Source organism: Galleria mellonella, unplaced genomic scaffold, assembly GCF_026898425.1.
Source record: "Galleria mellonella isolate WM207_F2 unplaced genomic scaffold, CSIRO_AGI_GalMel_v1 utg139, whole genome shotgun sequence".
NCBI lineage: Eukaryota > Metazoa > Arthropoda > Insecta > Lepidoptera > Pyralidae > Galleria > Galleria mellonella.
In genome coordinates this window covers 8,287,561-8,313,065 of record NW_026441995.1, presented here as the reverse complement: position 1 = coordinate 8,313,065, position 25,505 = coordinate 8,287,561, and the positions used below count along the sequence as shown (strand labels likewise).

The 25,505-nt window shown below is 31.1% G+C and overlaps 4 protein-coding genes across 10 annotated transcripts; 3 read left to right on the top strand and 1 right to left on the bottom strand.

Annotated features, from left to right (window-relative positions):
* The first annotated feature begins 66 nt into the window (after nucleotides 1-66).
* Nucleotides 67-6,797, top strand: LOC113512439 (26S proteasome non-ATPase regulatory subunit 10-like). Of its 5 annotated transcripts, XM_031909532.2 has the most exons (7): nucleotides 73-209; nucleotides 279-429; nucleotides 934-1,023; nucleotides 3,159-3,355; nucleotides 4,011-4,256; nucleotides 5,451-5,620; nucleotides 6,601-6,797. In XM_031909532.2, exons 4-7 carry the CDS (start codon nucleotides 3,254-3,256, stop codon nucleotides 6,758-6,760), a joined length of 678 nt encoding a protein of 225 aa, XP_031765392.1. In that variant the 5' UTR covers nucleotides 73-209; nucleotides 279-429; nucleotides 934-1,023; nucleotides 3,159-3,253; the 3' UTR covers nucleotides 6,761-6,797. The 5 variants fall into 5 exon arrangements, with proteins under 5 accessions (XP_026752132.1, XP_031765392.1, XP_052759414.1 ...); XM_052903454.1 differs by lacking the exon at nucleotides 934-1,023 and having other exon boundaries at nucleotides 279-320; XM_031909533.2 differs by lacking the exon at nucleotides 934-1,023.
* Nucleotides 6,798-8,077: 1,280 nt separating this feature from the next.
* On the top strand, nucleotides 8,078-16,246 carry LOC113513510 (diacylglycerol kinase epsilon). The gene is made up of 12 exons (XM_052903453.1): nucleotides 8,078-8,676; nucleotides 8,945-9,107; nucleotides 9,731-9,846; nucleotides 9,926-10,049; nucleotides 10,245-10,318; nucleotides 10,991-11,125; nucleotides 12,178-12,317; nucleotides 12,754-12,925; nucleotides 13,785-13,953; nucleotides 14,859-14,914; nucleotides 15,227-15,316; nucleotides 15,992-16,246. The coding sequence occupies exons 1-12, from the start codon at nucleotides 8,479-8,481 to the stop codon at nucleotides 16,118-16,120; spliced, it is 1,566 nt and encodes a 521-aa protein (XP_052759413.1). The 5' UTR covers nucleotides 8,078-8,478; the 3' UTR covers nucleotides 16,121-16,246.
* A 1,436-nt stretch (nucleotides 16,247-17,682) lies between these two features.
* Nucleotides 17,683-23,554, bottom strand: LOC113512208 (mitochondrial dicarboxylate carrier). 3 transcript variants are annotated; one of them, XM_026896009.3, is made up of 6 exons: nucleotides 23,384-23,554; nucleotides 21,584-21,768; nucleotides 21,029-21,141; nucleotides 20,741-20,880; nucleotides 20,171-20,378; nucleotides 17,683-19,579 (listed from the first exon to the last, which is right to left on the bottom strand). In XM_026896009.3, exons 2-6 carry the CDS (start codon nucleotides 21,753-21,755, stop codon nucleotides 19,337-19,339), a joined length of 876 nt encoding a protein of 291 aa, XP_026751810.2. In that variant the 5' UTR covers nucleotides 21,756-21,768; nucleotides 23,384-23,554; the 3' UTR covers nucleotides 17,683-19,336. The 3 variants fall into 3 exon arrangements, with proteins under 3 accessions (XP_026751810.2, XP_026751812.2, XP_026751816.2); XM_026896011.3 differs by lacking the exon at nucleotides 23,384-23,554 and adding an exon at nucleotides 22,045-22,171; XM_026896015.3 differs by lacking the exon at nucleotides 23,384-23,554 and adding an exon at nucleotides 22,041-22,148.
* Nucleotides 23,509-24,943, top strand: LOC113512238 (uncharacterized). The gene is made up of 2 exons (XM_026896025.3): nucleotides 23,509-23,614; nucleotides 23,733-24,943. Exon 2 carries the CDS (start codon nucleotides 23,734-23,736, stop codon nucleotides 24,472-24,474), a length of 741 nt encoding a protein of 246 aa, XP_026751826.2. The 5' UTR covers nucleotides 23,509-23,614; nucleotide 23,733; the 3' UTR covers nucleotides 24,475-24,943.
* The last annotated feature ends 562 nt before the right edge of the window (nucleotides 24,944-25,505 follow it).

The following is a 25,505-nucleotide window of genomic DNA, read 5'->3' as shown; positions in this document are numbered from 1 at the left end:
TTAATTAATATACAGATAATAATAATGTATAATCTAGTCTCATTGATCTGTACGACTGTGCATTTGTGTTACCTACTCTGTTGGGTATGATTTGTCATTTTGATTTTTTTTGTAATTGTTTGTTGTGATTTTATTGAGTGTTTTACTTTGAATATTACTTGTAGTAAAGTTGTAATAACAATTATCGAGAGTAAAATCTTCCGGAACAGGTAATTTGTGATGAAAATTACCTGCCTAAATTATTGGTTTTTATGCTCTCTGTTGTTAATTTTTTCTAGGGTAGCTACCTTCCCGCCTACGAAGTGTAAGGACATTTAAAAGTAAGAAAATCCGGTATCTTGTGAAAAGTGTAAAAAGCCACAATAGCCCGAAATAGAATTTGAGAGCAAAATTAAAAACAAATAAATGTTACTGTTAAAGTGACTAATGGTTCGTAAACATTTATATGAACAATTTATGTTTTTCGTCCTCGATTGCGTACATTATTTTTTCCATTTTTCTATTTTTGATTATCTATATTACAATAAAGTAGGATGAGTAAAGTAGAAATAAAATATTTTCCGTACTTAGATACATATGCAAACCAATTTTCATGTCAATCATGTAATTGTAAACAGTGGTAGAAATTGATATGCAGTACAGTGTCATTTACCTCTGGTATTAGCCTGAATGTCCATTAGATTCTGAATAAAAAAACTAGCCCTCACGATTGTAATAAAGCTATGTATTATAACTATCTGCCTTACTACCAGTATAATAGGTTACAATTATTAGTTAAAAAATATCAGTTATTCTTAAATTTCATTTATAATATGTTTAATATAAAGTTTAGTAAATATTCTTTTATATATTCAATATATGCATCAAAAAATAGATAAAATAATTAATTTTTAATTATTTGTTTTACATTTTTGCTCTCAAATATTATTTTAGGCTATAGGAAATCTTGTCTTAAAAGTCCTCGGGTTCCGCTTGGCACATGTAACATTCTGAAAGAAGTTTGGTCACTGGATAACCTTGGAGGTGGTTAGATATTTTATGCAACTCTTACATTCTGAATCCAATGTCTAAATAGATATTGGCTCATTCCAGTTATTCAGAATTATGGTAGAGATATACTTTAAATATTGCTATTTCTACCAAATATGAAAATAACTTTTGTTAATTAAATATATTTTCTTATTATGGGAATGTAGGTTGAAACATAAATGGTACAATAAGATGCAATTTAGCAATAGTTAAACTGTGAAACTGAGTAGTATTGTGTAGACCCAGAACAGTACAACTTTTTCAAGAATTGTTTCTTTGATTCTGATTGCTACTTAGTTAGGTTCTAAGTACTTTTTTTTTTTTAAACTAGATTTCATATAAGTTTTATAGTGTAATAATATAGCTTTTTTAATTTCCTTATTCTTTTTTATATTATTGAGTGTTGTGTTAATAAATATAATATTTAATGTTAGAACCTAGTTTGTGTTAGTAGTTAGGTTTTTAATTTTTCTTTTCCATTCTATTGATTAAGATCGAGATCCTTTTTCGGGTTTTTCCCTTCTCAAATTTGTTTTTCTCTTTATTATATTGATATTGTGATCCCATTTTTCTGTTATCTTTATTATTTCTTAGATTATAATTGCAATGTAGTTATTTTTATCTAATTGTTTTGAGGGTTTATCAGTCATCCTAATACCTTGTATTTGGTCCATTGTCATTTAAATCTTAAACCATAATGTTGTAAAGGAATGCAAAGATAACATTATATTGCTTTAAAAATATATGTAACTTTATAATGAAATAGTCTACAGATATATATGGTGAAGGATCATCAAACATCCAGATGGTCAGGATAGAACTTCAGCTTATAATGGTTGTATGGTGATAAAATTCAGCAGTTGGTATTCTAATAAGTTCTCTGTACACTTATTAGATATATGTGATAAATAATACAAAGAGGTGTAACAGAATAAATATAAAATATGCCTCTTTTTATTAGAATGCTTGCAAAATCGCATTCAAAAGACAGATAGATATATTGATATGGTTCGTACATTACATAGTCAATGCACCTCAATTAGTCTTTCTATAGTTTATCTCCTATAGGTATAATATGTGTACAAGTTACCTATATGGTTTTTTTTTAATGGATGACAATGGAATGATAACCCCGTGCGCTCTAACGGTTTACGCCAGGGGGAAAGGGATTGTTAGTAATGGAGACTGAGAATCCCATTGCTAGCAATATACCCAACCAAGTCGACCTCCTCACGGTTCTCCCTGGAAACTATCATAGTTGATTCCTGATGAATTCAATAGGAGCCACAGACAGCCCTCTATGTCGAGGGGGCCTCTATGTCGAGGCAGCTGCTCACGTAATCTTGGAATGTGAGGCTGTGGCCCATCAACGTTTAGAAATCCTCGGAACGGTGAGGTCACTCTGTGAGGCCTGTGAAGAACCCAGGAAGCTTTTGTGCTTCTGGACGGAGCTAGGTTGGCTGCACTAGCCACGACTCATACGTACAATGGCCCAAATGAGAGGCTAAGCGCGGAAAATGGAGTCCTTTTCACATTCACACATTCACATTCCTGATGAATTTATCATGATGGGCTAACTGGCCTATTTTTATTCTCATCTACCACCTTTCACTGGTGCTCCGCCAGTGAATCCCGTTAGCGCAAGCGGAAGCTACTATACCATTTTCACCCATCAAACGGTTTACGCCAGCAGCACAAGAGTGAGGATCGAAAGATAAAGATGAAAACGCAGGTCAGTTAGCTCATTGTGATAAATAGACCTAAAATTCAGTACGATAGTTTCTAGGGAAGGGCACGTGGAGGTTGACCTGGTTAGGTATATTACTAGCAATGGAACCCTCCAATGTAGTCTCTATTACTAACAATATCTTTTTTCCAATACCTATATAGTCATACTGCGTTACATCGCTTATTCACTTTGACATCTTCATTTCTGTAACATAGAGCTTTTGAATATATTTTGTCAAAGTTGAGCGGCAAAAACTGGTCTGTTTCCATATTGATTTGTCTTTTCAACTTTGGAGGTATTTTGTGTTAACACAACAACTAAAGACCTCTTGGGTTTCTGGTTCACGCTATCAGATTCATACTGAAAACTTAAAGTTATTTTCTTGAATATTTATTTGCAGTGATTTTTAATTTATAAAATCTAATTATCTACACTTGGACTGAAGATTACAGTTATAATACTAATTTATTTATAAGCACTATTACAAATTCCAATATGTCTATTGGATCAGTTTTTGAAATGGCTTACAAAGGGGATTTAAATCAGGTTAAAGTTAAAATCGATCAAGACAGTGGAATAGTTTCTCAGCGGGACTCGGTAAGTGTAAAAGTAATAATTAGTATGTAAATAAATTGTAGATTAGCCAACTGATGAATTTATTTCACTCGTTACGTGTCGGTCGAAGTCGTTAATTGTCAAATCAATCGTTTGTGACGTACTTCCAATGGGTTCCTGCAGTTTTCAATATAATATTTATAAATACATACATACATAGTAAACAAAAACTTATTTTATTTTGTATATCTTTAACTGCCATATTTACTGGATGAATTTTTCCGGGTGATATTTATGCGGCAGTCGTATGTATCAGAGAACAAAGAAGTCAGTTAATTGGTCGAGTTATGTAGTAAAACAGTTATTGAAAAATTATTAACTCTACAAAATTATGCGACCTGGTTTTAACAGCCGTTATGTTATGTATTACATATTACTTGCCGTGTGTTCCGGGCATAGAATGAGCCATCCCTTTCTTTACCGTGAGTGTCGTGGAGGCGACTAAGGGAGTTTAATGAGGGAGGGATGGGCAGCAATGTCCCTCTAAAACATCACCAAAAACCAAACTGCGTTTACCAACCCGCTACTGGCAAAACTTATGGGGAAGGCTTATGTTCAATAGTGGACAGTCAACGGCGGATATGACGATGATTATATATTACGCTGTTAACCATTATTTTATAATTTGAATATCCAGAATGGTCGTCAACTTCTTCATTGGGCAGCCCTTAGTGGAAATATACATCTTGTAGAATATTTAATTGACTGTGGAAGTATTGTAAATTCGGTGGACGATACAGGATCTACACCACTTATATTAGCTGCATCTGCTGGGAAAAGTGAAGTTGTTTTATTATTGATTGGTAAAGGAGCAGATATTAATCATAAAACAAATCGTGGCCAGTCATCATTGCATTATGCATGCTCCAAAGGACATTATTCGGTAAAGTTTATTGTTATTATTAATAGGTTATTATTAACTCGTATATAAACATATGTCCCGTGACTTTGTCAATGTGAAATGGAATAAAAACATCCGAATGGACGGTCCATCATGAAGTGAATTCTATAATCTGGCTATGACATCTAAACATAAACACAAAACAGGACATCTGTTATGGCTATATAAACCATTAAGATATTTAAGCGTAATTGAGTAATAAATATATTAAGAGTAAGATATAAAAAAAAAACTTTGCTAATCTCAGATTAGGTAGTAAAAAAAAATACAGTTACATACATATATGGGTATGTATGTATGTCACTGTATTTTTTCTTGCAAGTTTTGGCTGTAAAAAGGCGGTTTTGACCTTTTCTTAGTTTACTGTAACAATCGTTTTTTCAGTAGTATGTTTATGTCGAAGGATGTCTAGCTATAAACTATGTATATATACGACCACTACCTCAAGGAAATATATATCTATATGTGAAAACATCCTTAAATTTAAATCTTATATGCGAAGGTTCATGACTCTGTAAACACGTAAACGCTTAATTTTTCACTGTCTTAGTCCCTTCGTAAATGAGACGAAACACATTAACTTGCTCATTAGCACTAGCATATTCCACAGATACCAGAGGGAGACTTTGTATAAAAGTTGATTGCTTGGGTACCTCTGTCCCATTCGTGTTTCAACCGTGAAGCAGTTGTTTGCATAGCTGTGTTTCGGTTTGTAGGGTGGAATATGGCGTGAATTTACTGGGTACAGAAAAATAACACCTGAGTCCTCAGGAATGGCAACGCATGGGGGGTATCATGGGCTAAATAGTATACTCTGTTATGTTCATGGTACTGCTCATGTCTATAGGCGACGGTTACCACTTTCCATCAGGTGGGCCGTCAGCTTGCTTGCCATTCTAAGTTGTATAAAAAAAAAATTATTCACAGACAATATTACCCTTTTGTTCCTTTCGCCTCCTCATAGTCTTATATTTTAGTTTAATAACAATAAAACCCCTATAATATATATTTCAACGCGAAGAGTAATTGTGGATAATATTACCTATGATTGAAATTGTATAATATTTAAAGCATATATATATATATATATATATAAACTCACACTAAAATGTATTTTTGACTTACCATTTATATATTAACAGAAAACTAATCAAGATATATTTTGCTTTCTCCCAGGTAGCAAAAATATTAATTGAGAATGACGCAAATGTAAATAATACTGATGTGCTAAATGCAACTCCGTTACACAGAGCTGCTGCTCAAGGCAGGAATAACATTGTCGAATTACTTTTGTTGTCCCCCAAAATAAAGGTGGATCTCTGTGATTCCACTGGCTCGACACCTTTGTAAGTATTACGAATTTATATAATAATCAACCACCGCAGCCAATGAAACTTAAATTTATCATTTCGACCATTATCTGTTTACTGCTGAACATAGGCCTCCCCCATAGATTGACGTAAGGAATGGTCCTGAGCCATCTGTATCCACTGACTCCCTGCAATTCAATTCAGATTGTCACTACATCTAGTTGGAGGTCTTCCTACACTGCGTTTGCCTGTACGGGGTCGCCACTCAAGAGCCTTTCTTCCCCATTGGTTGTGGGTTCTTCGAGCTATGTGACCAGCCCATTGCCACTTCAGCTTGTTGTTCCTTCGAGCTATCACGCAAAGAAACTCCGCACATAGCCCTCTTCATTACTCTAATCCATTAACGACTACTGAGACATTACTGTAGTACTTGGCCGAAACAATAAAAAAATGACGACTTCCTAACGATTAACCTTTTGGACCCCCATGACCATAGCTTTCCCGAGCACCGTCAATAAAATTTGATAACAAATGTCGTGAAAATGAAAATCTAGAAGCCAGCTGACAGCATTGTCAGATGTGATCTCAAATTCTAAATATTTTTTCTCCAAATTTCTTTTATTTACCTTCATTTTATCCAAAGTTTGTCTATTTTTACCACGTTTTACAATTTAACAACAATATGAATTAAAAGTAACCCGAACTCCAAAGCTAACTTTTTCTCTAAATTTTACTACTTATATAGCAATATACTACAGATCTATATACTGATACATATAGTTTGAGAATTCTAGAACTATAAAAAAAAAATTGAAATTTCTCCACGTTTCTTCAAAATTTCGCTAACATTTTTTTTTTTTTAATTTCTTAAAATTTTAACTTAATATGCTGATAACTCTGTCATGTAAGCATGAATAAAAAAATATAATAACATTTTTCGCCATTTTGAATTGAATATGAGGTCTACTAAAAGTTTCGTTGTATATAACTAGTATCTATATATGTATATGTTACAGACATCTAGCTTGTGAAGAGGATAGAGAAGCTGTCGCTTGTATGTTAGTAAAAGCAGGGGCAGATATACATATTAAAAATAAAGAAGAAAAATCACCACTTAATATGTGCTCGTCCAAACTAAATAAATGTTTAACTGGATTAATGGAAGAATATTCGTAAAATATTACTATCAAATAAAACTTTATTCAACACATTATTTAATTTTTCTGTTATTGATCTGATACAGATTTACAAATCCTCCGTGATTTTACAACAAACTAAAGTACAGATGAAGGGATAATTTCCACCAAACAGCTCGCATCATATCGGATTGATAGGGATACGTATGGATGCGGCTACAGTCAATCGTGTCCGGCAGAATGTCGACGCAAACGATCGGTTCCGTATCGTCGCTTGTCAACGTATCCGTTTCTATGCTTAGTCCTGTGGTCCCAGCTTAGTCAAACAGTTACATTCCTACCCTGTTGACGTGTTTTAATTTTGAAAATGGTTTAAGTGGGCGTAGTATTGTCGACTATTGCATTAAAAGAAGAAAATAATCATAAAACAGAAGATAGCATTGAACGCACGCGAGGACAGCCGAAAGAATCCGATCGGATACGACGACAGGCGAACTATTGTATCAAATTATAGTTTAAATTCAGAATGTGATTTTATGTCATATTATAGAAAAAGTCTGCTCAACAATGTATAACGGATGGATTGTATTAAAATAAAATTAAAATTGCATACATATATTACAATTTATTAACGATGATATAATTTTATTCTTTACGTCAGTGGTCATTCAAAATTTATTTATAATTTTTTGTTTTATTGTATATAATTATTATAGCTGTATATATAACAACCTGTTGCCTTTGTCAATTTGTTGTATCGATTGATACTATCGATAAGATTATATTATCTCTAAGGAATTGAAGTTAGATATTCACGTATTTGTTATTATTTTAATTTGAATACTTAAGGCTTCAGAGTAATAATTAGTATCAAAGTGATAATTTTCTCTGTCGATTTATATTTAAAATATATTTTGTGGTTTTAAAAATTGTATTGAAATAAGTAAAATGTTTTAAGCGTATTTACACGTAAAACATGAAATTGTGTTTTCTCTATTATTTATATTACATTCAAGTATAGTACACTTAATTCTAACTAACTACGTTCACTTAAAACTAATTCCATTTCAAAACGTGAAAATAATTAAAAATTATTTTGTTTATACTTCCGCCAAATCAGCTTTGAGAGCGGTAAGACGATACATTGTCATACCTACGAAAACTGTAAATAAACCGTATACAGTTATTAAGCAAATGATCCAATATATTTAATAACTCCTAGTTGAGGTTCGAATAACAAACATCGCCGTAATCGATAATGGGTGGAACCAAAGCCTGTACCAGAAGACAGTATCGATAGGCAGATTTTTTTAAAATTTGTACAGAAAGCGTAAGGAGGCTATAACTCTCCTGCTCACCTCTCCGATCTGCTTATTCCAAGTGAGGCAGTTGTCCAGGTAGTCTCAGATTTTTAACAATTTTGGAATAAGGTATAGATGTGGAATATATATCTATGGTCATTTTACTTCAGTAGTCATGTTCGTTAAGAATGTTCTATATCTACGTTTATTTTGTATCTGTTTTATTTAGATATTCAATGAATTTGAAAATGAATCCGATAGGTATTTGACGTATTGTGTTTTTGTAAACAATAAGAATTTGTTACCAATTTCTTTTACAATTCGACAAAAAATGTTGCTTTCGCTGAATTTTCTTATAAAACTTAGTGATTTTACACTCAGTGCTTTAAATTTTCTTTAAGACAAAAACTAAATATTGTTCATTACAATTTTATTTAACATCTAATTGATTTTTGCCATGGAAGATATATTCAAATTAAATGATGTTATTTTCAACTATTATTCTTTAATTGGTGGATTATTTCTTACTTATTTGATTTACCGGATTTTTCATTCATTTCTACCTGATAATATATATATACATTTCAAATATAGAAATCGGGGACATACTTGGAGAAGCATAGAATGTAATAAATCTATACCCTATAATATTTATGTAAGTAAGAATAAAACAGTATTCTGCAATATATTTTTAATAAACTTATTGATCAGTGGATATCTTTAGATATTTACTAGATCTAAGTAAATACATAGATATAAAATTAAAAAGGCTTTTTTATTAATTTTTTTTTATTAATGTGAGTAAGTAGGTAGAAGAACCTAAATACCTTTGAAAATATATGATCACCTCACAAAATATGATGGCATCAAAATGTTATATGGAACTCCCATTGTTAATAATTTTCATGTTAAATTATTTTCAGTGCACAGTTTGTGGTAAGCTCATGTTACCATTAGTGGGGCTGTTCTGTGAGTGCTGTGCTGTCAGTGCATGTAAGAGGTGCCACTATGTGATAGAGAAAAAGTTCCAATGTAAATCTGTTTCATGGCCAAATGATAAACCCTTTCACCATCATTGGGTTAATGGTAATTAGTTTTGATTATAAAATCATCATATAATTTAAAATAATTTTCAATATTTTTCAGAATTACTATTTTAAATGTTGCCTTATAGTAAATTATAACATTAAATAAATAAATAACAATGATCTATTAATAAAAATTTTGCCACTATATATTTTGCTTTTAAAGTTTGTAAATAACTTATCATCAAAATAAAAAAATATATATCATAATTACATAGATTTTTTCATGGTTTTTCATAGTTTGTTATAAGAACAGTTTTTAAATAATCATTATCATATCATTAATCATTATCATTATCATCAAAGAAATATTGAAAAGTTGTAAAAGTAATTGTATTTTTAGAAATTGACAGATTAAACCTATTCAGAAGATTATGTAGACTGGTACGAAAGAAGAAGTAAAATTATGTAACTACTAATTAATATATTTTAGAACTCATTTTAGATTAGTGATTTAAATTAGATACATAGTTTGATCTACATTTATAGGCATATTGTCAAAAGGGATGGAAACTGTTGTCTACTGTTGTGTGTTCTACTGATATTTAAATATTTTTCTTTATATTTTATTGCACATTATAATTACCAACATAACATACATACACATTATGTTCTCACATACAGTTAGCATAGTTCGTGTTGAGAATCCTGATAATATGGAAGACTGTATTAAAAAATATTTTTGCTGTTGGTGTCAAAGAACAAAGTTGAGTCATAATATTACCTTAAATGACTCTGAGGTAAACTATGATTCTGTGAATACATATGTAATTTTTTTTTTTTTGCACATTAGATTACATTGTTCATTGTATGTTTTAGGAATGTGATTTTCAGAAGTTCAAAAATATTATTATTCCTCCATCTTGTGTACAAATTGAGAAAGGGAAAATAACTAATATAAAACCATTACAAGATAAAAATTGGGAGCCATTAATAATTTTTGGTATGTACAAATTTTAAAGTTATTAGTATAATATCATGAGTTAACACCATTATCTTTAAAACATAGGAATTTCTTAAAAGGCTATAGGTTGCTTTTACAACTACACAACTACTAACTACTATCACTATTTTTCATATAAGTAAAATTAGAAATATTATTTTGTAATCAACAAATTAATCAGTTTTTCACTTCTAGCAAACCGCAAATCAGGCAGCAACAGAAGTGATGAAGTACTCTCCATTTTCAGAGGTCTTCTTAATCCAATACAGGTCATTTTTATTTTATAAACATCATCAAAAATAATAGTTTCGAATAGCTTGATAACTTTTTTGGTGAGATAGTATATTTTTCATGCTATAACATAAAAATATGTTAGTGATGACTGATAATCTGTGTAGTACTTTAGTATTCAGTAGCTACCTAATGGTGAGTCACAAAATTAAAAAAAACTTCTCATCCATCCTGAATACTTTTATGCTTACTGGTAATTCTTTTATAAAAATAGTTAAAATTTTGTCGGTTTCGGACAGCGTCGGCGCAACAATGAACATCATTTTTAATATAAGTGGATAGTGTAGTAAAAATGTAATAATAAGTTTATATTGTTATATCACTGACCAGTATAGTACTGAATATTACATGTTGGTACTGATAAGTATTCTAACACAACAAATGGAGTGTAACACAATGTAGAATAAACCTTAATATTATAGGTGTAGAGTCCGATGCTGATTGTCATTCGCTCCGTCCGCATAGCATGTGCGGGCCTGAATAGCCATTGGTCTTCGATGTTGATCAATATATTCTATGCTATGGACTTTTTAATGCAGATATTTTATAGATATTTATTATTCGTATTGTCTCAATCATACAAGTATATTTTTGTAAATGTGATCAGTAAAGATAGTAAAGTATATATATATATATATATACTGGGGCAGGTGGTGGACATTAGCGTTATGTCACCGGAGAGCGTGGCGCGATGGCTGCCGGACCGTTGCCGCGTGCTAGCAGCCGGCGGCGACGGCACTGTTGCTTGGGTGCTCAACGCCCTACATTCCGTTCCACACGTAAAGGTAACCACTGCTGTCACTCAACTTAATCGATTAAAAAAGAAATTATAAAAATTGGAATTAGCGAAGATATCGCATAACACACCCATAAATTAATATAGGTTAATCGAGAACCTTAAAAAAATAATTAAAAAGATAATTATGAATTCCTGCATCCTGCCAAGCCTGACATATGCATGCCAAACATGGACCTATACTGAAAAAATAAAGAACAAAATCCTATCATGTCAGCATGCGATGGAAAGAAGTATCTTAAAGTTAAGAAAAATACAGAAAATAAGAAACACTGATATTAGGAAGAAAACCAAAATAACAGATGCTCTTCAATATAGTATGAAACAGAAGTGGAGATGGGCAGGTCATATAGTGAGGTATAAAGATAAAAGGTGGACTCACCAAACAACAAAATGGCGAGGTCCAGCAGGAAAAAGAAATGTTGGAAGGCAAAGAAAGAGATGGGCAGATGACATAATAAAGACAGCAGGAAAAAACTGGACTAGTATTGCTATAGATAAGGAGAAGTGTAAAAAGATGGAGGAGGCTTTTACCCTTGGGGACCACTAATGTGGATAAAAAGCTATAATAATAATAATAATCGAGAACCTTCTTGAGTTCGTTAAAAATAATTTACTTGCGTGGGTGCATTTTGATAGGATTTCTCAAACTTATGGCTCTACGTACCTCTATTGGGCTCTGCAGAGCACGGCGTACCTTTAAAAAACTAATAGAACAAATAATTTATTTTATTAAAAAAAAAGGTATAACAAAAGGGTAACAGATAAATGATATTTCTATTATTTAGATATATGTACTCTACTTTGAGAACTGCATTACAACTTCTTAATTTGTATATGTCCTATCCTAATCAAGCTGGAACCTAAAATATACGGCCACAAAATTTAATTGAAATCAATTGCGGGTGATTTTTATATGTTAAAATATGTTAAGATATATATTGAATGCCTTTGCTTGTCTTTTTGATGTTTTGAATATAGCTGGTATGTATATGGTTTAGCTGTGACCAATACTAATATATAATATCCTTTTCATTACAGGCTCCGGTTGCTATATTACCTATGGGGACGGGAAACGATTTGTCTCGAGTATTAGGCTGGGGTCCGACTTGCGATTCACATTTAAATGCAAATTCCATTATAACTTCAATAAAACAAGCTGAAGAACAAATTTTAGATAGGTACAACATTGTTCATTGGTCACTATTTAATTGGCTTACTATTGTCATATATATTTAATTATTAAGTATAACTGTAAATTTCCGTCAATTCGAATAAATAAATAAATATCCGCCCATCATATTAATTTATTTTGCATGCTGAAATATTATATATTATTTCATGTAATTAAGCAAAATTGTAAAATTTTTAATTATTTATTATAGAGCGTTTATACCGAAGCTTACCAAAGTGTGGCCAGAGTGAATTGTGTCAATTTAAAAAAAAAAAAATATTAAATGATTTTGAAACTATTCACAATTAAATATTATTGAGTGATTATTTTAAAAGCGCTCTGTTAGCCAATATACACTTTAAGTTTCGATATAAACGTTTTTAATAGTAAAATACCGATGTTCTCTATTGCATACTTAGCTAACTCCTATCCATTGTTTTTAGATGGAAGGTAACTATAAAACCAAAGCGACGTAGACTGGGGCGGTTGCGACCAGACCGCGTGCTCTACGCGTACAACTATGCTAGCATCGGCGTGGACGCGCAAGTCGCGCTCGACTTCCACAACGCTAGGACTCAATTCCTTTACAGATATGCGAGCAGAACCATTAATTATGTTAGTGTTTAAACTGTCGACGTATTTTTAATTATAATATTATTACTTTTTATCAGCAATCCATTTGCGTGGCCAAGATTTGATAATTGTGTTCTTTTTCGCCCCAAATATTAAAGCGTTGAGAACTCGAGAGGCAACGAAGAAACTCTGTTTCAGATTTATAAGGTATAACTTTTAAATTGCATTTAAATTAAATATTTGACAGCTACCCCCGTAAACGAAAAAGAAATTGGATGTCGAGTAAGCCGATAGAGAGAGTTTCTTTTGGGGGCACAACTCCGCTATTTAGTCAAAAGTACTGAGTTAGAAGTTCCTGCGATTATTTACTAATGCGTAGCTCTTGTGTTGATATTGATTACTCAAGTACGTATTAGATGTATGAGTCAGTACACGAGTTAGTTTGAATAGTAGGGCTAATAAGTGTGTGCGGGCGGGGGAAAGGGATTGTTAGTAATAAGGACTAAATGACCCCATTGCTAGCAATTCCCGTTAGGTTGACACGCGGTTCCCCCTGGAAACCATTGTGACTAATACTTGTTGCATTCGTCACGATGGGCTAACAGACCTGCTTTTATGTTCATCTATTCCTCACTGTTGCCCCGCCAGTGTATACCGATAGCGCAAGCGGGGTATTGGGGTGGGGGGGGGAGGAGAGATTGCTAGTTATGGGATCTGATTGACCCATTGCTAGCAATACACCCTATCAGATCGACCTCCACGCGGTTTCCCCTGAAAACCATCATGATAAATTCTAATGGAGTACGTCGATGGCGGCGCTTTCATCGTCACTTATCATTCCAGCGCATTATTACCATTTCATTATCATCAATTAAAAAAAAGTGTGTGTGACCGGCGATAGATAGCGTACGCGGTGCTGGGCGCGGGCCGGTGGTGGGCGGCGGGCGCGTGCGCGGGGCTCGAGCGGCGGCTGCGGCTGCGGGCGGACGCGCGCGACGTGCCGCTGCCGCCGCTGCAGGCGCTCGTCGCGCTCAACATACCCTCCTGGGGCGCCGGCGTGCATCTCTGGGGTGAGACCACACGTTATTTATACTCACTTACAATCCTCCCCGCTAGGGGGGAAAGGGATTGTTAGTAATGGAGATTGAGAATTCTATTGCTAGCAATATACCCAACCAAGTCGACCTCCTCGCGGTTCCCCCTGGAAATTATCATGATTAATTCCTGATGAATTCATCATGATGGGCTAACTGGCCTGTTTTCATCCTCATCGATCACCCTTCACTGGTGCCCCGCCAGCGTATCCCGTTAGCGCAGGTAAGGTTACTATTCCATTTTCTACCAATAAAAAAAGTCCTCCCCGCTGCCCATGTTACTTGCGGTCAAAGTGGTTTTATAAAAGTTTTTTTTTTTTAAATCGGTTATGTATTTCTTTTTTTCATTACAGACAAAAAAATACACGTAATTTGGCACAGTTATTAAAAACCCTTAGCTTGTTTATATCTATCCACAATATCACAAATTTTGCTCAAATTGTTGATATATTAATGTTTAAAACTGGCATTTTTATGACAATAAAGGAGAGAGAGAGGGAGTGGCTAAAAAGTAAAAAAAAAAAATATTAAAAAATACCATGAAAAAGAAAACAGCGTAAATATAGAAAAATAAAGTAATTTTACAAGTATTAATGATGAATACTAATAATTTCTGTACGAAAGGTAATGATATTCCTAAGCTTTTCTAACATTTAGTTTATTGGTAAAAACTAGCCAAGCTAAATCTTGATTTAAAATTTTGAATGACATCCCAAGTGAAATAAGTGCTTTGTGTAAATAATTGTCCGTTGAAATTTAAGAATTTATAATACCTATTAAGTAACAAACATGGTAGTAACACTTAGAAACAAGAAACTGTTATATAAATTCATTTTATAATGTTACATGTTTTTATTTGATGAAATATATTTTATTTTCAGGGATGGGTAACGAAGGAGAAGTACCTGAGCAGAGTATAAACGATGGAAAACTAGAGGTAACATTAACAATAACATGTATTAAAGTTTAATTTTGGTAGTCTTTTCTATTTAATAACATTAGTTTGCCCATGTTTTGAAATACTTTCTCTCATGTTTTGGGAGAAGAAAGTGGCCACTTTCCGAGCAGATGTAATATAAAAATATATTTATCGCTATTTGTTTGTAACACTTTATTGTACAGTAAAATATTAAATTATAGGATATAGAGTTCTTAGGAAAATAATGAGTACAATGGTGGACTGCAAAATAACTGCTCCCATCCGTTTTATTTGTGAATATTATTTTAGATATTTTAAATTTTCACCCAGGTGGTAGGAATTTCATCATCGATCCATATAGCGCGACTTCAATGTGGCCTAGCTGAACCGTATCGCTTTACACAAGCTTCGAGGATTAAGGTAAGATTATTATTGAAGTACCTATATTCTAAACATAAAAAATACTTAAGGAATACATAAAATTGTTTTAGTAATATTAATTATTAGGATATGCTAATCAATTGTATGTGTAATTTATTAAAATTATAATTAAATCTGTATAAATAGTTAGTTTTTTTTAATAACATTAAAGTTACTGTCGTAAGGTTTTGTTTTAATGAACCGATGATTTCTAAGTAAAGTAAAAAATTAAAAACATGTTTATTTTTAATTTTAATGTTTATTAGCTGCTTTATCTTTACAAGCGTGGTTGGTAAAAAAATTTTGGTTCGCTTCAATGAATGATAAAAAGTAAATTTTACTACCTCTGTGTTATCGCAATACTATTTCTATATATATTATTATCCACTGTAATAGTGTCATTGCAAAGTAGATTACCGATATATATGTCGTTTTGTTACTAATGTTTATGTAATACAATGACGTAAATGTATACATAATGTTACATTGGGGACTGACCTAATAAAATTAACCTGACCCCGGGCACATTATGTACTCTTAGACATTGTTCGTGCTATTGTTTTAAGTTCCGCTCGCGTTATTGGACGAGCACCAGACGATTTTGGAGAGGCCAGGGTCCTCCCACCCCTTCTTTGCTAAATACGTCTATGGTAATAACCTATCTACTGTTTACAGATCGAGATGGAAGGATCTTGTGCGATGCAAGTAGACGGCGAGCCATGGATGCAAGGTCCAGCCACTATCCTGATCGAGCACGCCGGTCACAGTGTCGTATTGCGCGCAACAAATCGTAGATCTGAATAATTACAAATTTATACTTATTTATAGTTCATTTTAAATGTTACAGGGTTATTTTTATTTTATTCTCTTTAATAGTATTATTACGAATGTTAATTTATAGGAAATATTAAAGCATTTAATTATTGATCATATATTGTTTTTACTTTATATTTATGCATATTTATTTTAATAATCATTGGGATTGAAACCAGATAATATATAAATAAACATTTTTTGTGACAGTATGTAATTTGTATACTACATTTGCTGATAAAATAATAATAATAATAATGGACAGACTTAATAATTGAAAAATTTATGATTAACATGGTTAATTTGTAACTGGGTCCTCTTAACATTTTAAAATCATCAGAACAGTGAGGTCGCTCCTTGAGGCATGTAAAAATCCTAGAAAGCTTCTGGGCAGAGCTGAGCTGACTGTACGTACTAGCTACGACTCATATGCACAATGGCTCGAGAGGCTTAGCGCAGAAAAGAGAGTCCAATTTATATTACATTATAATTATGATTATTAACACCAGAGTTGTTTTAATCCTCAGATGTTTTTGTTTTTACAACACAGGGGCAAACGAGCATGCGGCTCACCTGATGGTAAGTGACTACCGCCGCCCATGATCATCCATTACACCAGCGGCATTGCAGGTGTGCTGCCGGTCTTTTAAAAGGAATATACTCTTTTTTTGAAGGTTATAACGCAAGAGATGCAATGGTTGTGTCAGTAAATTACCTGTGATTTTTTTTTAATGGATGATAAAGGAATGGTAACCCTTTTAATGGTATCTTCGCTATTGGTATATGCTGGCGGGGCACCAGTGAGAGATGATAGATAAGAATGAAGCAGGTCATTTAGCCTATAGTGACAAATTAAAAAATAAACCAATCAGAACCGCGAGGAGGTCGACCTTATGGGGTTTATTGCTAGCAGTGGAGTTGTAATCCCCATTTCTAATAATCCTCTGTCCCCCACCTATGTGATTTCCACCATTCAGGTCTATACATGACCAGTAACCTTTATTTATATTTGTTTTTATGGGTGAAAATGGTATGGTAGCCCCGCCAGCGCTAACGGGATACGCTGGCGGAGCACCAGTGAAGGGTGATAGATGAGAACGAAAACAGGCCAGTTAGTCCATCATGATGAATTCATCAGGAATTAACCATGATAATTTCCAGGGGAAACCGCGAGGAGGTCGACCTGGTTAGCTATATTGCTAGCAATGGGATTCTTAGTCTCCATTACTAACAATCCCTTTCCCCCCAGTAACCTTCATTGCCTTGTCAACGTAGAGCACGGTTATCACATTCTATTACGTAGGCAGTTAATGTTTATCACAACCTAACACTGTCGCATTAGGCAAGACCTGTAATGTCATCGTTGTTATAAATGACAACATAAATAATTTCAAACGCCAACTTTATAAATAAGCAATACCGTAGTAAAAGAAAATCCAATGTTTGGTATATTATAAGTCTTTATACCGTTATATATGCTTGTTGTAATAATATTTTGTATGTAAAAAAACTACAGAAAATAATGTATTTAAAATGGAAAATAAAACAATTAAATAAATAACAACCATTTATTACACAACGTCAATATTAACAAAATATGGAATTTTTATATTTCTTACCCGACAATACAATAAAACAGTTTGACTGTTATATTAACCGTAACCATTTATACATAAATATTAAAATATATTTGTATATTATTTATTACAGTAATATACTTTCTATTTATATGAAAGATTCACAATTTCAGATATAAATAAAGCTAAGGATGCCTCGAATGGAGATGGGTACCAGCCCAAAGAGGAAAGAATATTAAATAAATATTAAGATGGAAATATTGGAATTGGAAGGATGGAACGTATAGTCTTATTTTTTTCTTACATGTCAATAATAAAATAAAACCAGCACACTTTTTTAAATCTAGGAATGCTCATAAATATCAATTATAAAATCAACAAATCGCGTTACATGCCATGCATGTAAGGATTATCACTTGTGACATCTCAAACTTTCTCTTTACTCATACTTAGTACATTGAATATTTAACAATAAAATAAATATTTGTTGTCAATTTATAGAAAAATTATAATAGCGTTCATAAATTATAATAGTAATCATACCACAAATTATTCTCTCTATAAAAACTGTTAATAAAATGGTGGCACCATTTTGGAAGTTCATTAGAAATGATTCACAGCCATTTCAGTATTTGTTTCACAATATTATTATAGCCATTATTGTGATATTAATATAATAGTAAAATAATTATTAAGTAAATAAAATTTCTATAATTATTATGTTAAACTAATTTATAAATATTTTCAAAAATGAGACGGTTAATTTTAATATTTTAAACAAATCTATCTCAACTTTAAAGGAAAAGAGGAACACAATATGTAAATACTACATAGGTATAGAAAAAAAAAATGTAATATAAAAATTTTTAATGTTTTGAACTAAGCATGTGAAGTGTAAATAATTAGATTTTTATGAACCGAAACCGAAGAGTAGCGATAAATCAACCATGACTAGCTGTGGTTGTCGCATATCTTTCACCATAACCCAATATACTAACTCGCGTGTTTGCCAATCGTGGCATACGGCTATGGATAATAATAAAATATGTAGGTATATGGTTATAGTTATATTTATAACTTTTTTATGTAGAATAATTTTTTTATTGTATAAAAAAATTTGGAATGTTGTGGTCTTTTTATAAACTTGATTTATACAATTTTATGTGTACATTTTGGAAATACTGCTTTTATTATATACAGTCTTCTAGAGATTTTCTCTTATCTTTTATGTATGATATAATAGTAAAAAAATGTATAAAAGTTTTATAACGTCATAACAAAAATAATTATTATTATCATAATAATCTTATATTAATATTCTTAATAGGCTTTAAATGAATTAGTGACTCAGGAACTTAAGGAACTATTGTCCTATTTTCATTGTAATATAAACTTGTATATGCAATATAAAATAAAATTTCATCTAAAATAAAAAGTATTTTTAAATTTTTTAAATATTATCTATTTTTATAAATACTGCAGCAATAGTAAATGAATGATATGACCAGGAACACTCTCAATCTTATATGAGCAAAGCAGTAGTACTGCATTGCTTAAAATTCGAATGTGTATCTAAATGCAACTAAAATAATAATCTAATGAAGATACATTAATGTAGAGATTAAAATAGTTACTGTTCCTTTTTCACTTTTCCAAAATTTATTCTTAGTTGTTCTAAGAAGACAAAAGTGAGTATGGTATGAGGGGCAAGCCTTGCGAAGGCTGGAATGTAGCCTTTAAAAAATGCCAAAGGGCTCTCTTTGGCTGTACTTTTGATAAGCTTCAACATACTCTTCACTTCACCAGGCTTTGCATTCATTGCTCTCGTTTTCAAAACATCTACAGGTTGTGTTAGTGTCGTTGCTATAGCACCCTGTAAAGAATAAAATACCAATATGCTAATCTAATTGCATCAACATGTTATATGTCCATTTGGGCTTGATTATTCTTAGTTGAAGAATTATTCAATTTTCTCATATTCATGGTAGGAAAATATTAAGGCCAGTTTTATGGTCTGCATAAAGAGTGAAAACGAAGTTGCAGTATTGAACTGATTCCTAATACACGGCTAACACTATTTCAGGAATCAAGACTAAGTACATAAAATTGTAAGCTGATTTATGCAATAAACTATTTTTATTAAAAAAAATGTATGTATGTAAACTGTATACTGCAGAACATATTAGGACAGGAATTTGAATGTTTTATACTACTTAACAGATGAATGGGTCATGTTAGTATAGGAAGTTCAACATTTTTGGGATTTTACTACCCTTGCTTTTTTAGTATATAAAAGAGTGTTAAGAGTGTAGGAGTGATCAAAACCTCCCAAAGCAGTTAGTTGTTGCAAAATTTTGTGGATAAGATCTTCATGAGCTATGAAGCCTACTGTGACATTTTAGAGAAATATTTATAGTAATTTTATTAAGTGATTGGAGTATTATATAGTTACTTGTATACTTACGGCTAGTAAACTTGAGGAAACATGTGTAACTACATTATCTTCAAAATAAGGTGTGGTGAGAAGTATAGCTTTGATCTGATCATAGAAGGAGAGTTGACCAATAGTCATAAGAACAGCTCGACTGCAAGTCATTGTGGCGCCAGCCCAGAGGCGAAACACACCTTCACTGGCCGCCACTCGCCAGAGACCATGTAGAGCATTTTTGTAGCTGAATAATGATAAATAATTATATATATTAACATTACCTATATATACAAAGTTGTATAATATTTAAATTACATATACGACCTTCGATTGCAATTAAAACTATAGCACAGAATAGCCTCATGTATTCTTAAATTACTTAGCAAGTATTATTTAAATTTATATTACTAGCTTTTTCAAATCAAAAAAAATTTAATTCAAATTTTTGTTGAGGCTTTAGTACAATGGAGTGACTATGCCAGCTTTATAGGAACTATGAAAATTTAATAAAACTTAAATCACTCCAGCCACTTTCTAGTAATTAATAAGCTACAAGCTCACCTATAAACAGTGTTTAATTTGTATTTATGTAGATTAAATACTTACTTCCTTCTATGTTCAGGTGGCAATTTAACATCATTTTGCATTCGCACATTGACTAAATCTGCTGGGTTTCCTACAAATCCTCCAGCAAAACCACCTAAGCCTGCTAAGAATGCAGACATATAAAATGGTATAGCACTTCCCTGAAATAATTTACTCATTCAATGTTTTTTTAGTTAATTAAGAAGAAGTTTTTATAGATCTTTTATAATATTCAGTACAGATAGAGATATCAGAAATTGATAAAAATTGGAATACTTAAAAATAACAATAATTAAAACACAGACTTACATCTTTCGGTGCAAAGTGTTGTTTAGCCATTTCATAAATACCAAATCTGGCAGTTGAATACGTGAGTTGTCGTAATAAAGATGCTGATATACCATTATATAGTCCCAATATACCTGCAAGAAAAATAATGAAACTCAGTGCCTGAAATAAAATACATATTAGACTCATTCATTTACTAATTTCATTAATTTAAGCAATTAATACATAACATGTATTTGTTTCAAAATACTTTTAACTAGGCATATAATCAGTTGGAATAATAATAATCTAGGTATTTGTAGGGCTATATTTTAAATTTTGCATGATTCAAATATTTGCAGAATCTTATAGTATTTTTTTTCATTTGGCATAAAATAAAAACCACTTTGGTATAAACCATAAATCTATAAACAATATTCATTATAAAATGATATACAAAATACTACATCATACAATCATTTATTTCTTCTCAATTGTAAAATCCATTAGTCCATAAACTGTAATAATTATTTACAAGGAATATTAGTTCCGGATTTATGGAATTTGTTAAGTATACTTTAACTTATAATTTCTCACCTTGATTTTTTATAACAACACCAGTCAGTTTAAACATTGAAATATTTTTGCCTTTCTGTGTTTGCATTTGAACTTTGAGTAAATCTAACGGATGAGTTATACATGCGGCTCCAGCTGAAGCTAGCCCACCAAAATACCACTCGGATATCCTTACTTCTTTTGGTTTCGACATTATACAGTGACTTCTGTAAATATAATAAATAAAAAAAAATTATTGATAAAATAAGTAAAATTATTATAACTACTAGAGTAGTATCTTGTTACAATAGTAATTAAAATTAAAAATTTAAATATAAATCGTATTTATACACAATTATACACATCTAATAGGAATATAAAAATATTAAAATGTATTGAGACCTATTGATTTAACCTTTTTGGTAACCTATTGAATAAATAAATATCAACTTATTATAAAGTATAAAAACACAAATATATCATGACATACAATAATTACCTACATCGACTACAACCAAATTAATAAAATACAGTATTAATTTAATTTGAATAGGCACCTATATAAAAAGTAGGTAATGTTTTGAACTTTTGACAGATAGGTATTTAATTACCATTGGACGGATAACGAATACTTCTAGGTTACTGTTCTTAATCTATGCCTAACAGTTGCTCGCTTACTATAGCAGGGCTGCCCGATATGATTGTCGATTTCTCCCCAAATTATAAATATGTTTCTCCAAAATACCTGTTTCATTTACTTGTAGCATATAGTAAGTTATATCAACCTAATATATTCGAAATCATAGGTATCGAAATATGCTGAATGTAGCTCTCTGTTAATTCCCTATAACAGCAATAACAAAAAAAAAAAAATGTTTGAAATTGTACGATATTTGATGTCGACTGTAGCTGCCAGCCTTTAATTTTTAATATATTTTCAAGTAATAAACTCAAAGATTTTGCAGCGTGATATAAAAATTAAAATTGCTGTTATGAATAACTTCTTCCTCAAAAATCTAAAGTTATTTATCGATAAAAGCTTTGTTTATTGGAAAAAGAGCATACAGAAATAAAAAAGTTTTTGGTAAAGCATTTATGTAGCCACACTTTACGTACTAGAGTAATAATAATCATAATATATATAGTAATAATAAGAGGCCAGCATATTGCGGTTAATTGAATGTTAAAATAGTAACAATAATTATTATCATCTAAGAGATAGTAACAATAAGCGGGGTATATTCTAATTAAATAATTAATTAATTAGGCATATCTAACTCCACGTTTAATATCTTTCTTACTAAAGTGTAGCAATATTTTTAATGACGTTACAAATGGATTTTTAAATAATAAAAAAACAAACTAAATTACAGTAGTAGTGTTTAACATAATTCAGCAAAATATGAAGTAGGTACAAAACTTTTAGTTTGAGGTTTAAGTACAATTTATTCTATAGTTAAGGTCTTCATTATCAGAGCACTTTTAAATAACAAATTATATGAAAATTAGTATATTATTCGCATCACATATTGGTAAATTTATGAATAATTTATATATATTTATACGTACGAATAATTTTTATTTTAAAAATGAAATATTATTTGATTTTTTATATAAGAAAGCAAATTTAGCCAAATTACATTATCGGGCAACATTGAAATAGTAACCTTCAATTCTTTAATTGTCCAATTTTTATTCTTTTTTTCTTTATAGGTAAACTTAAAATTATAAAATTAAAATTTTAAGTTGTTTACATTGTTGACATTATAATTGTTTGTAATGTTATTTAAAAGTTTTTATTATTATTATAATTGTTTCTATTAAAAATTAAATATTTCTTACCTGTTTCTAAATGTATATGTCAATATTACAGCAACAATTTTTAAAACTTCAAATGTCTCTAAATAAATCTACTTAAATTATTTAATAAGTTCCAAATTGAAAGTAATGTTTTATATTTATTTTAGACAGACGCTCGTTAACGTCAACACACACTGCTGGCTGGCGCGATCGTGGCGAGAGTGATTTTATCTCCCATTGATGCGACTGAAGACTGAAACGACAAATGTAAACGTAAGATGAACATTTATAAATTGCATGACGCTTATCGATGACTTCGTTTAAATTAATAATCGCATACTTAATTATCTACTTATTAGATCTGTCATTGTAAATAAGTATTTCATTTCAGCATGGCATCAGATATTATAGCCGTACTACACCTAGAGAAGCAGTCATTAGGAAAAGTTATTGTAGTAAAGGAGCTAAACAAGTGTGACAGTTCTTTCATCACAAGCTGTGTGCTAGGTCACTGTATCAAGAACAGAAATGCTGTTATACTGGTTTCAACACATAATTCAATGTCACACTATCAGAATGTGGGCATTAAAATGAATTACAATTTGCAGAAGCATGTAGAGTCAGGTCTGGTGACATTCTACGATTTAGGTGAAGACTGTGTTAATAATTTGTTGAAGAATGAAAATAAGTCTGTGCAACAACTAATTTTTAACTTGAATAAAAAAGTATCTATAATTAGGGAGAAATATGATAAAGTTGATATAATTTGGGATGGAGTGACTCATCTTTTTGACTTAGAATTTAATTTAAAATCAGTAAATGAAATTTGTAATGAATTTGTAAAGCTTGCTAGAAAATATAGTTCATTTATATTGTTTCATTGTAATGTTGCCAGTGATGATGATCTTACATGTGTAATGTCAAATCTTATGTCTCACAGAGCACACATTCTATTGGAAGTAGAAAGTTTATCTTCTGGTTGGAGTGCTGATGTTACAGGCCATCTTACCATAAAAAATATTGGGCAAAAATTTGACATTGAACACATGTATATAATGGATTATAAACCATCTCATTATTTATTTAAATTATTTGATAGAGGTGTTAGATTATTTGCTCCTGGTACTGTATAAATTTATACAAATATTGTACATTTTTATTTCAATGTAGATATTATTTTAAGACTGTAAAATCAAAAGTAGCTAAACACCATAGATTTCATTTTGACTCTAAACTCAAATATAGAGGGAGTTCTATAATTAAAATTCAAATCATTACTAATATTCTAATTTTTTTAATCTGGTTTAAAATATAGAATATCATTCCATATTCTTGACGAAATAGTTTTTGTAGTTTCCTGAACATTTGATATACTCGGATTTAGCTGTCTTTGATTTTATAGATCTCATGTAATAACAGGATTATATTTTAATTAAATGTTATTTATTTTATTTCAATTTCTGGATTTAAACACTGTTTAATACAAGAAAAAAATTTATGTTACTTTTCCAATTATAGAAATAATGAACATACATACAATATACAAAATGCTTAAATTTTTTGTATATAGCATTTTAAAATTAATATATAAATTATCAACAATATTGTTTAATTATTTTATATTTACCTATCTATACTATACTACTGGAAATTATTATACTTTTTTTATGATGGTCCACCTACTGGAAAATGGTAACCAATACCCACAGACATGAATAGTAAGTACCATGGACATAACAGAGGATACTGTATCATACTGTATGATACCCTTCATTTGTTGCTATTCTTGAGAACTAAGGTAATAATGAGAATAAGTTACATTATTTTAATCCTGAAATTTATTCTATATTGATAAATTCCCAAAAAGGTTATCATAAATTTTAATAGATATATAAAAACTCCGGATTCTATTATGCAAATCTTCGAAACAGATCGACATATTATTTTAATATTTTTTTTAAATGTGTTTGTACTTAGGATATATAAGTTTTATCCAAATGAAAAGCAGACTACAAGTAGCATGGAACAAAATGGCGTTTTTGGGGTCAGGTAGTACTTATATAAAATTATATTTATAGTCCATAAGATTGCATACAATGAGAAATAAACCATAGGCATATTTACAGTGAGGCCCGCCGAGCCGTGCCCACCCCAGGATGCAAGC

What these genes read in the sequence shown, in the direction of transcription:
- LOC113512439 (XM_026896331.3), top strand. Translation starts at nt 3,254, where the DNA reads ATGTCTATTGGATCAGTTTTTGAAATGGCTTACAAAGGGGATTTAAAT. An exon ending in TAGTTTCTCAGCGGGACTCG is followed by an intron (nt 3,356 to 4,010) that starts GTAAGTGTAAAA and finishes TTGAATATCCAG; the next exon opens with AATGGTCGTCAACTTCTTCA. An exon ending in TCCACTGGCTCGACACCTTT is followed by an intron (nt 5,621 to 6,600) that starts GTAAGTATTACG and finishes TATATGTTACAG; the next exon opens with ACATCTAGCTTGTGAAGAGG.
- LOC113512208 (XM_026896009.3), bottom strand. Translation starts at nt 21,755, where the DNA reads ATGTCGAAACCAAAAGAAGTAAGGATATCCGAGTGGTATTTTGGTGGG. An exon ending in CCACCTGAACATAGAAGGAA is followed by an intron (nt 20,379 to 20,740) that starts GTAAGTATTTAA and finishes ATCATTATTCAG; the next exon opens with CTACAAAAATGCTCTACATG. An exon ending in TTTCCTCAAGTTTACTAGCC is followed by an intron (nt 19,580 to 20,170) that starts GTAAGTATACAA and finishes TATTCTTTACAG; the next exon opens with GGTGCTATAGCAACGACACT.
- LOC113513510 (XM_052903453.1), top strand. Translation starts at nt 8,479, where the DNA reads ATGGAAGATATATTCAAATTAAATGATGTTATTTTCAACTATTATTCT. An exon ending in GGAGCCATTAATAATTTTTG is followed by an intron (nt 10,050 to 10,244) that starts GTATGTACAAAT and finishes TTTCACTTCTAG; the next exon opens with CAAACCGCAAATCAGGCAGC. An exon ending in ATTCCGTTCCACACGTAAAG is followed by an intron (nt 11,126 to 12,177) that starts GTAACCACTGCT and finishes TTTTCATTACAG; the next exon opens with GCTCCGGTTGCTATATTACC.
- LOC113512238 (XM_026896025.3), top strand. Translation starts at nt 23,734, where the DNA reads ATGGCATCAGATATTATAGCCGTACTACACCTAGAGAAGCAGTCATTA.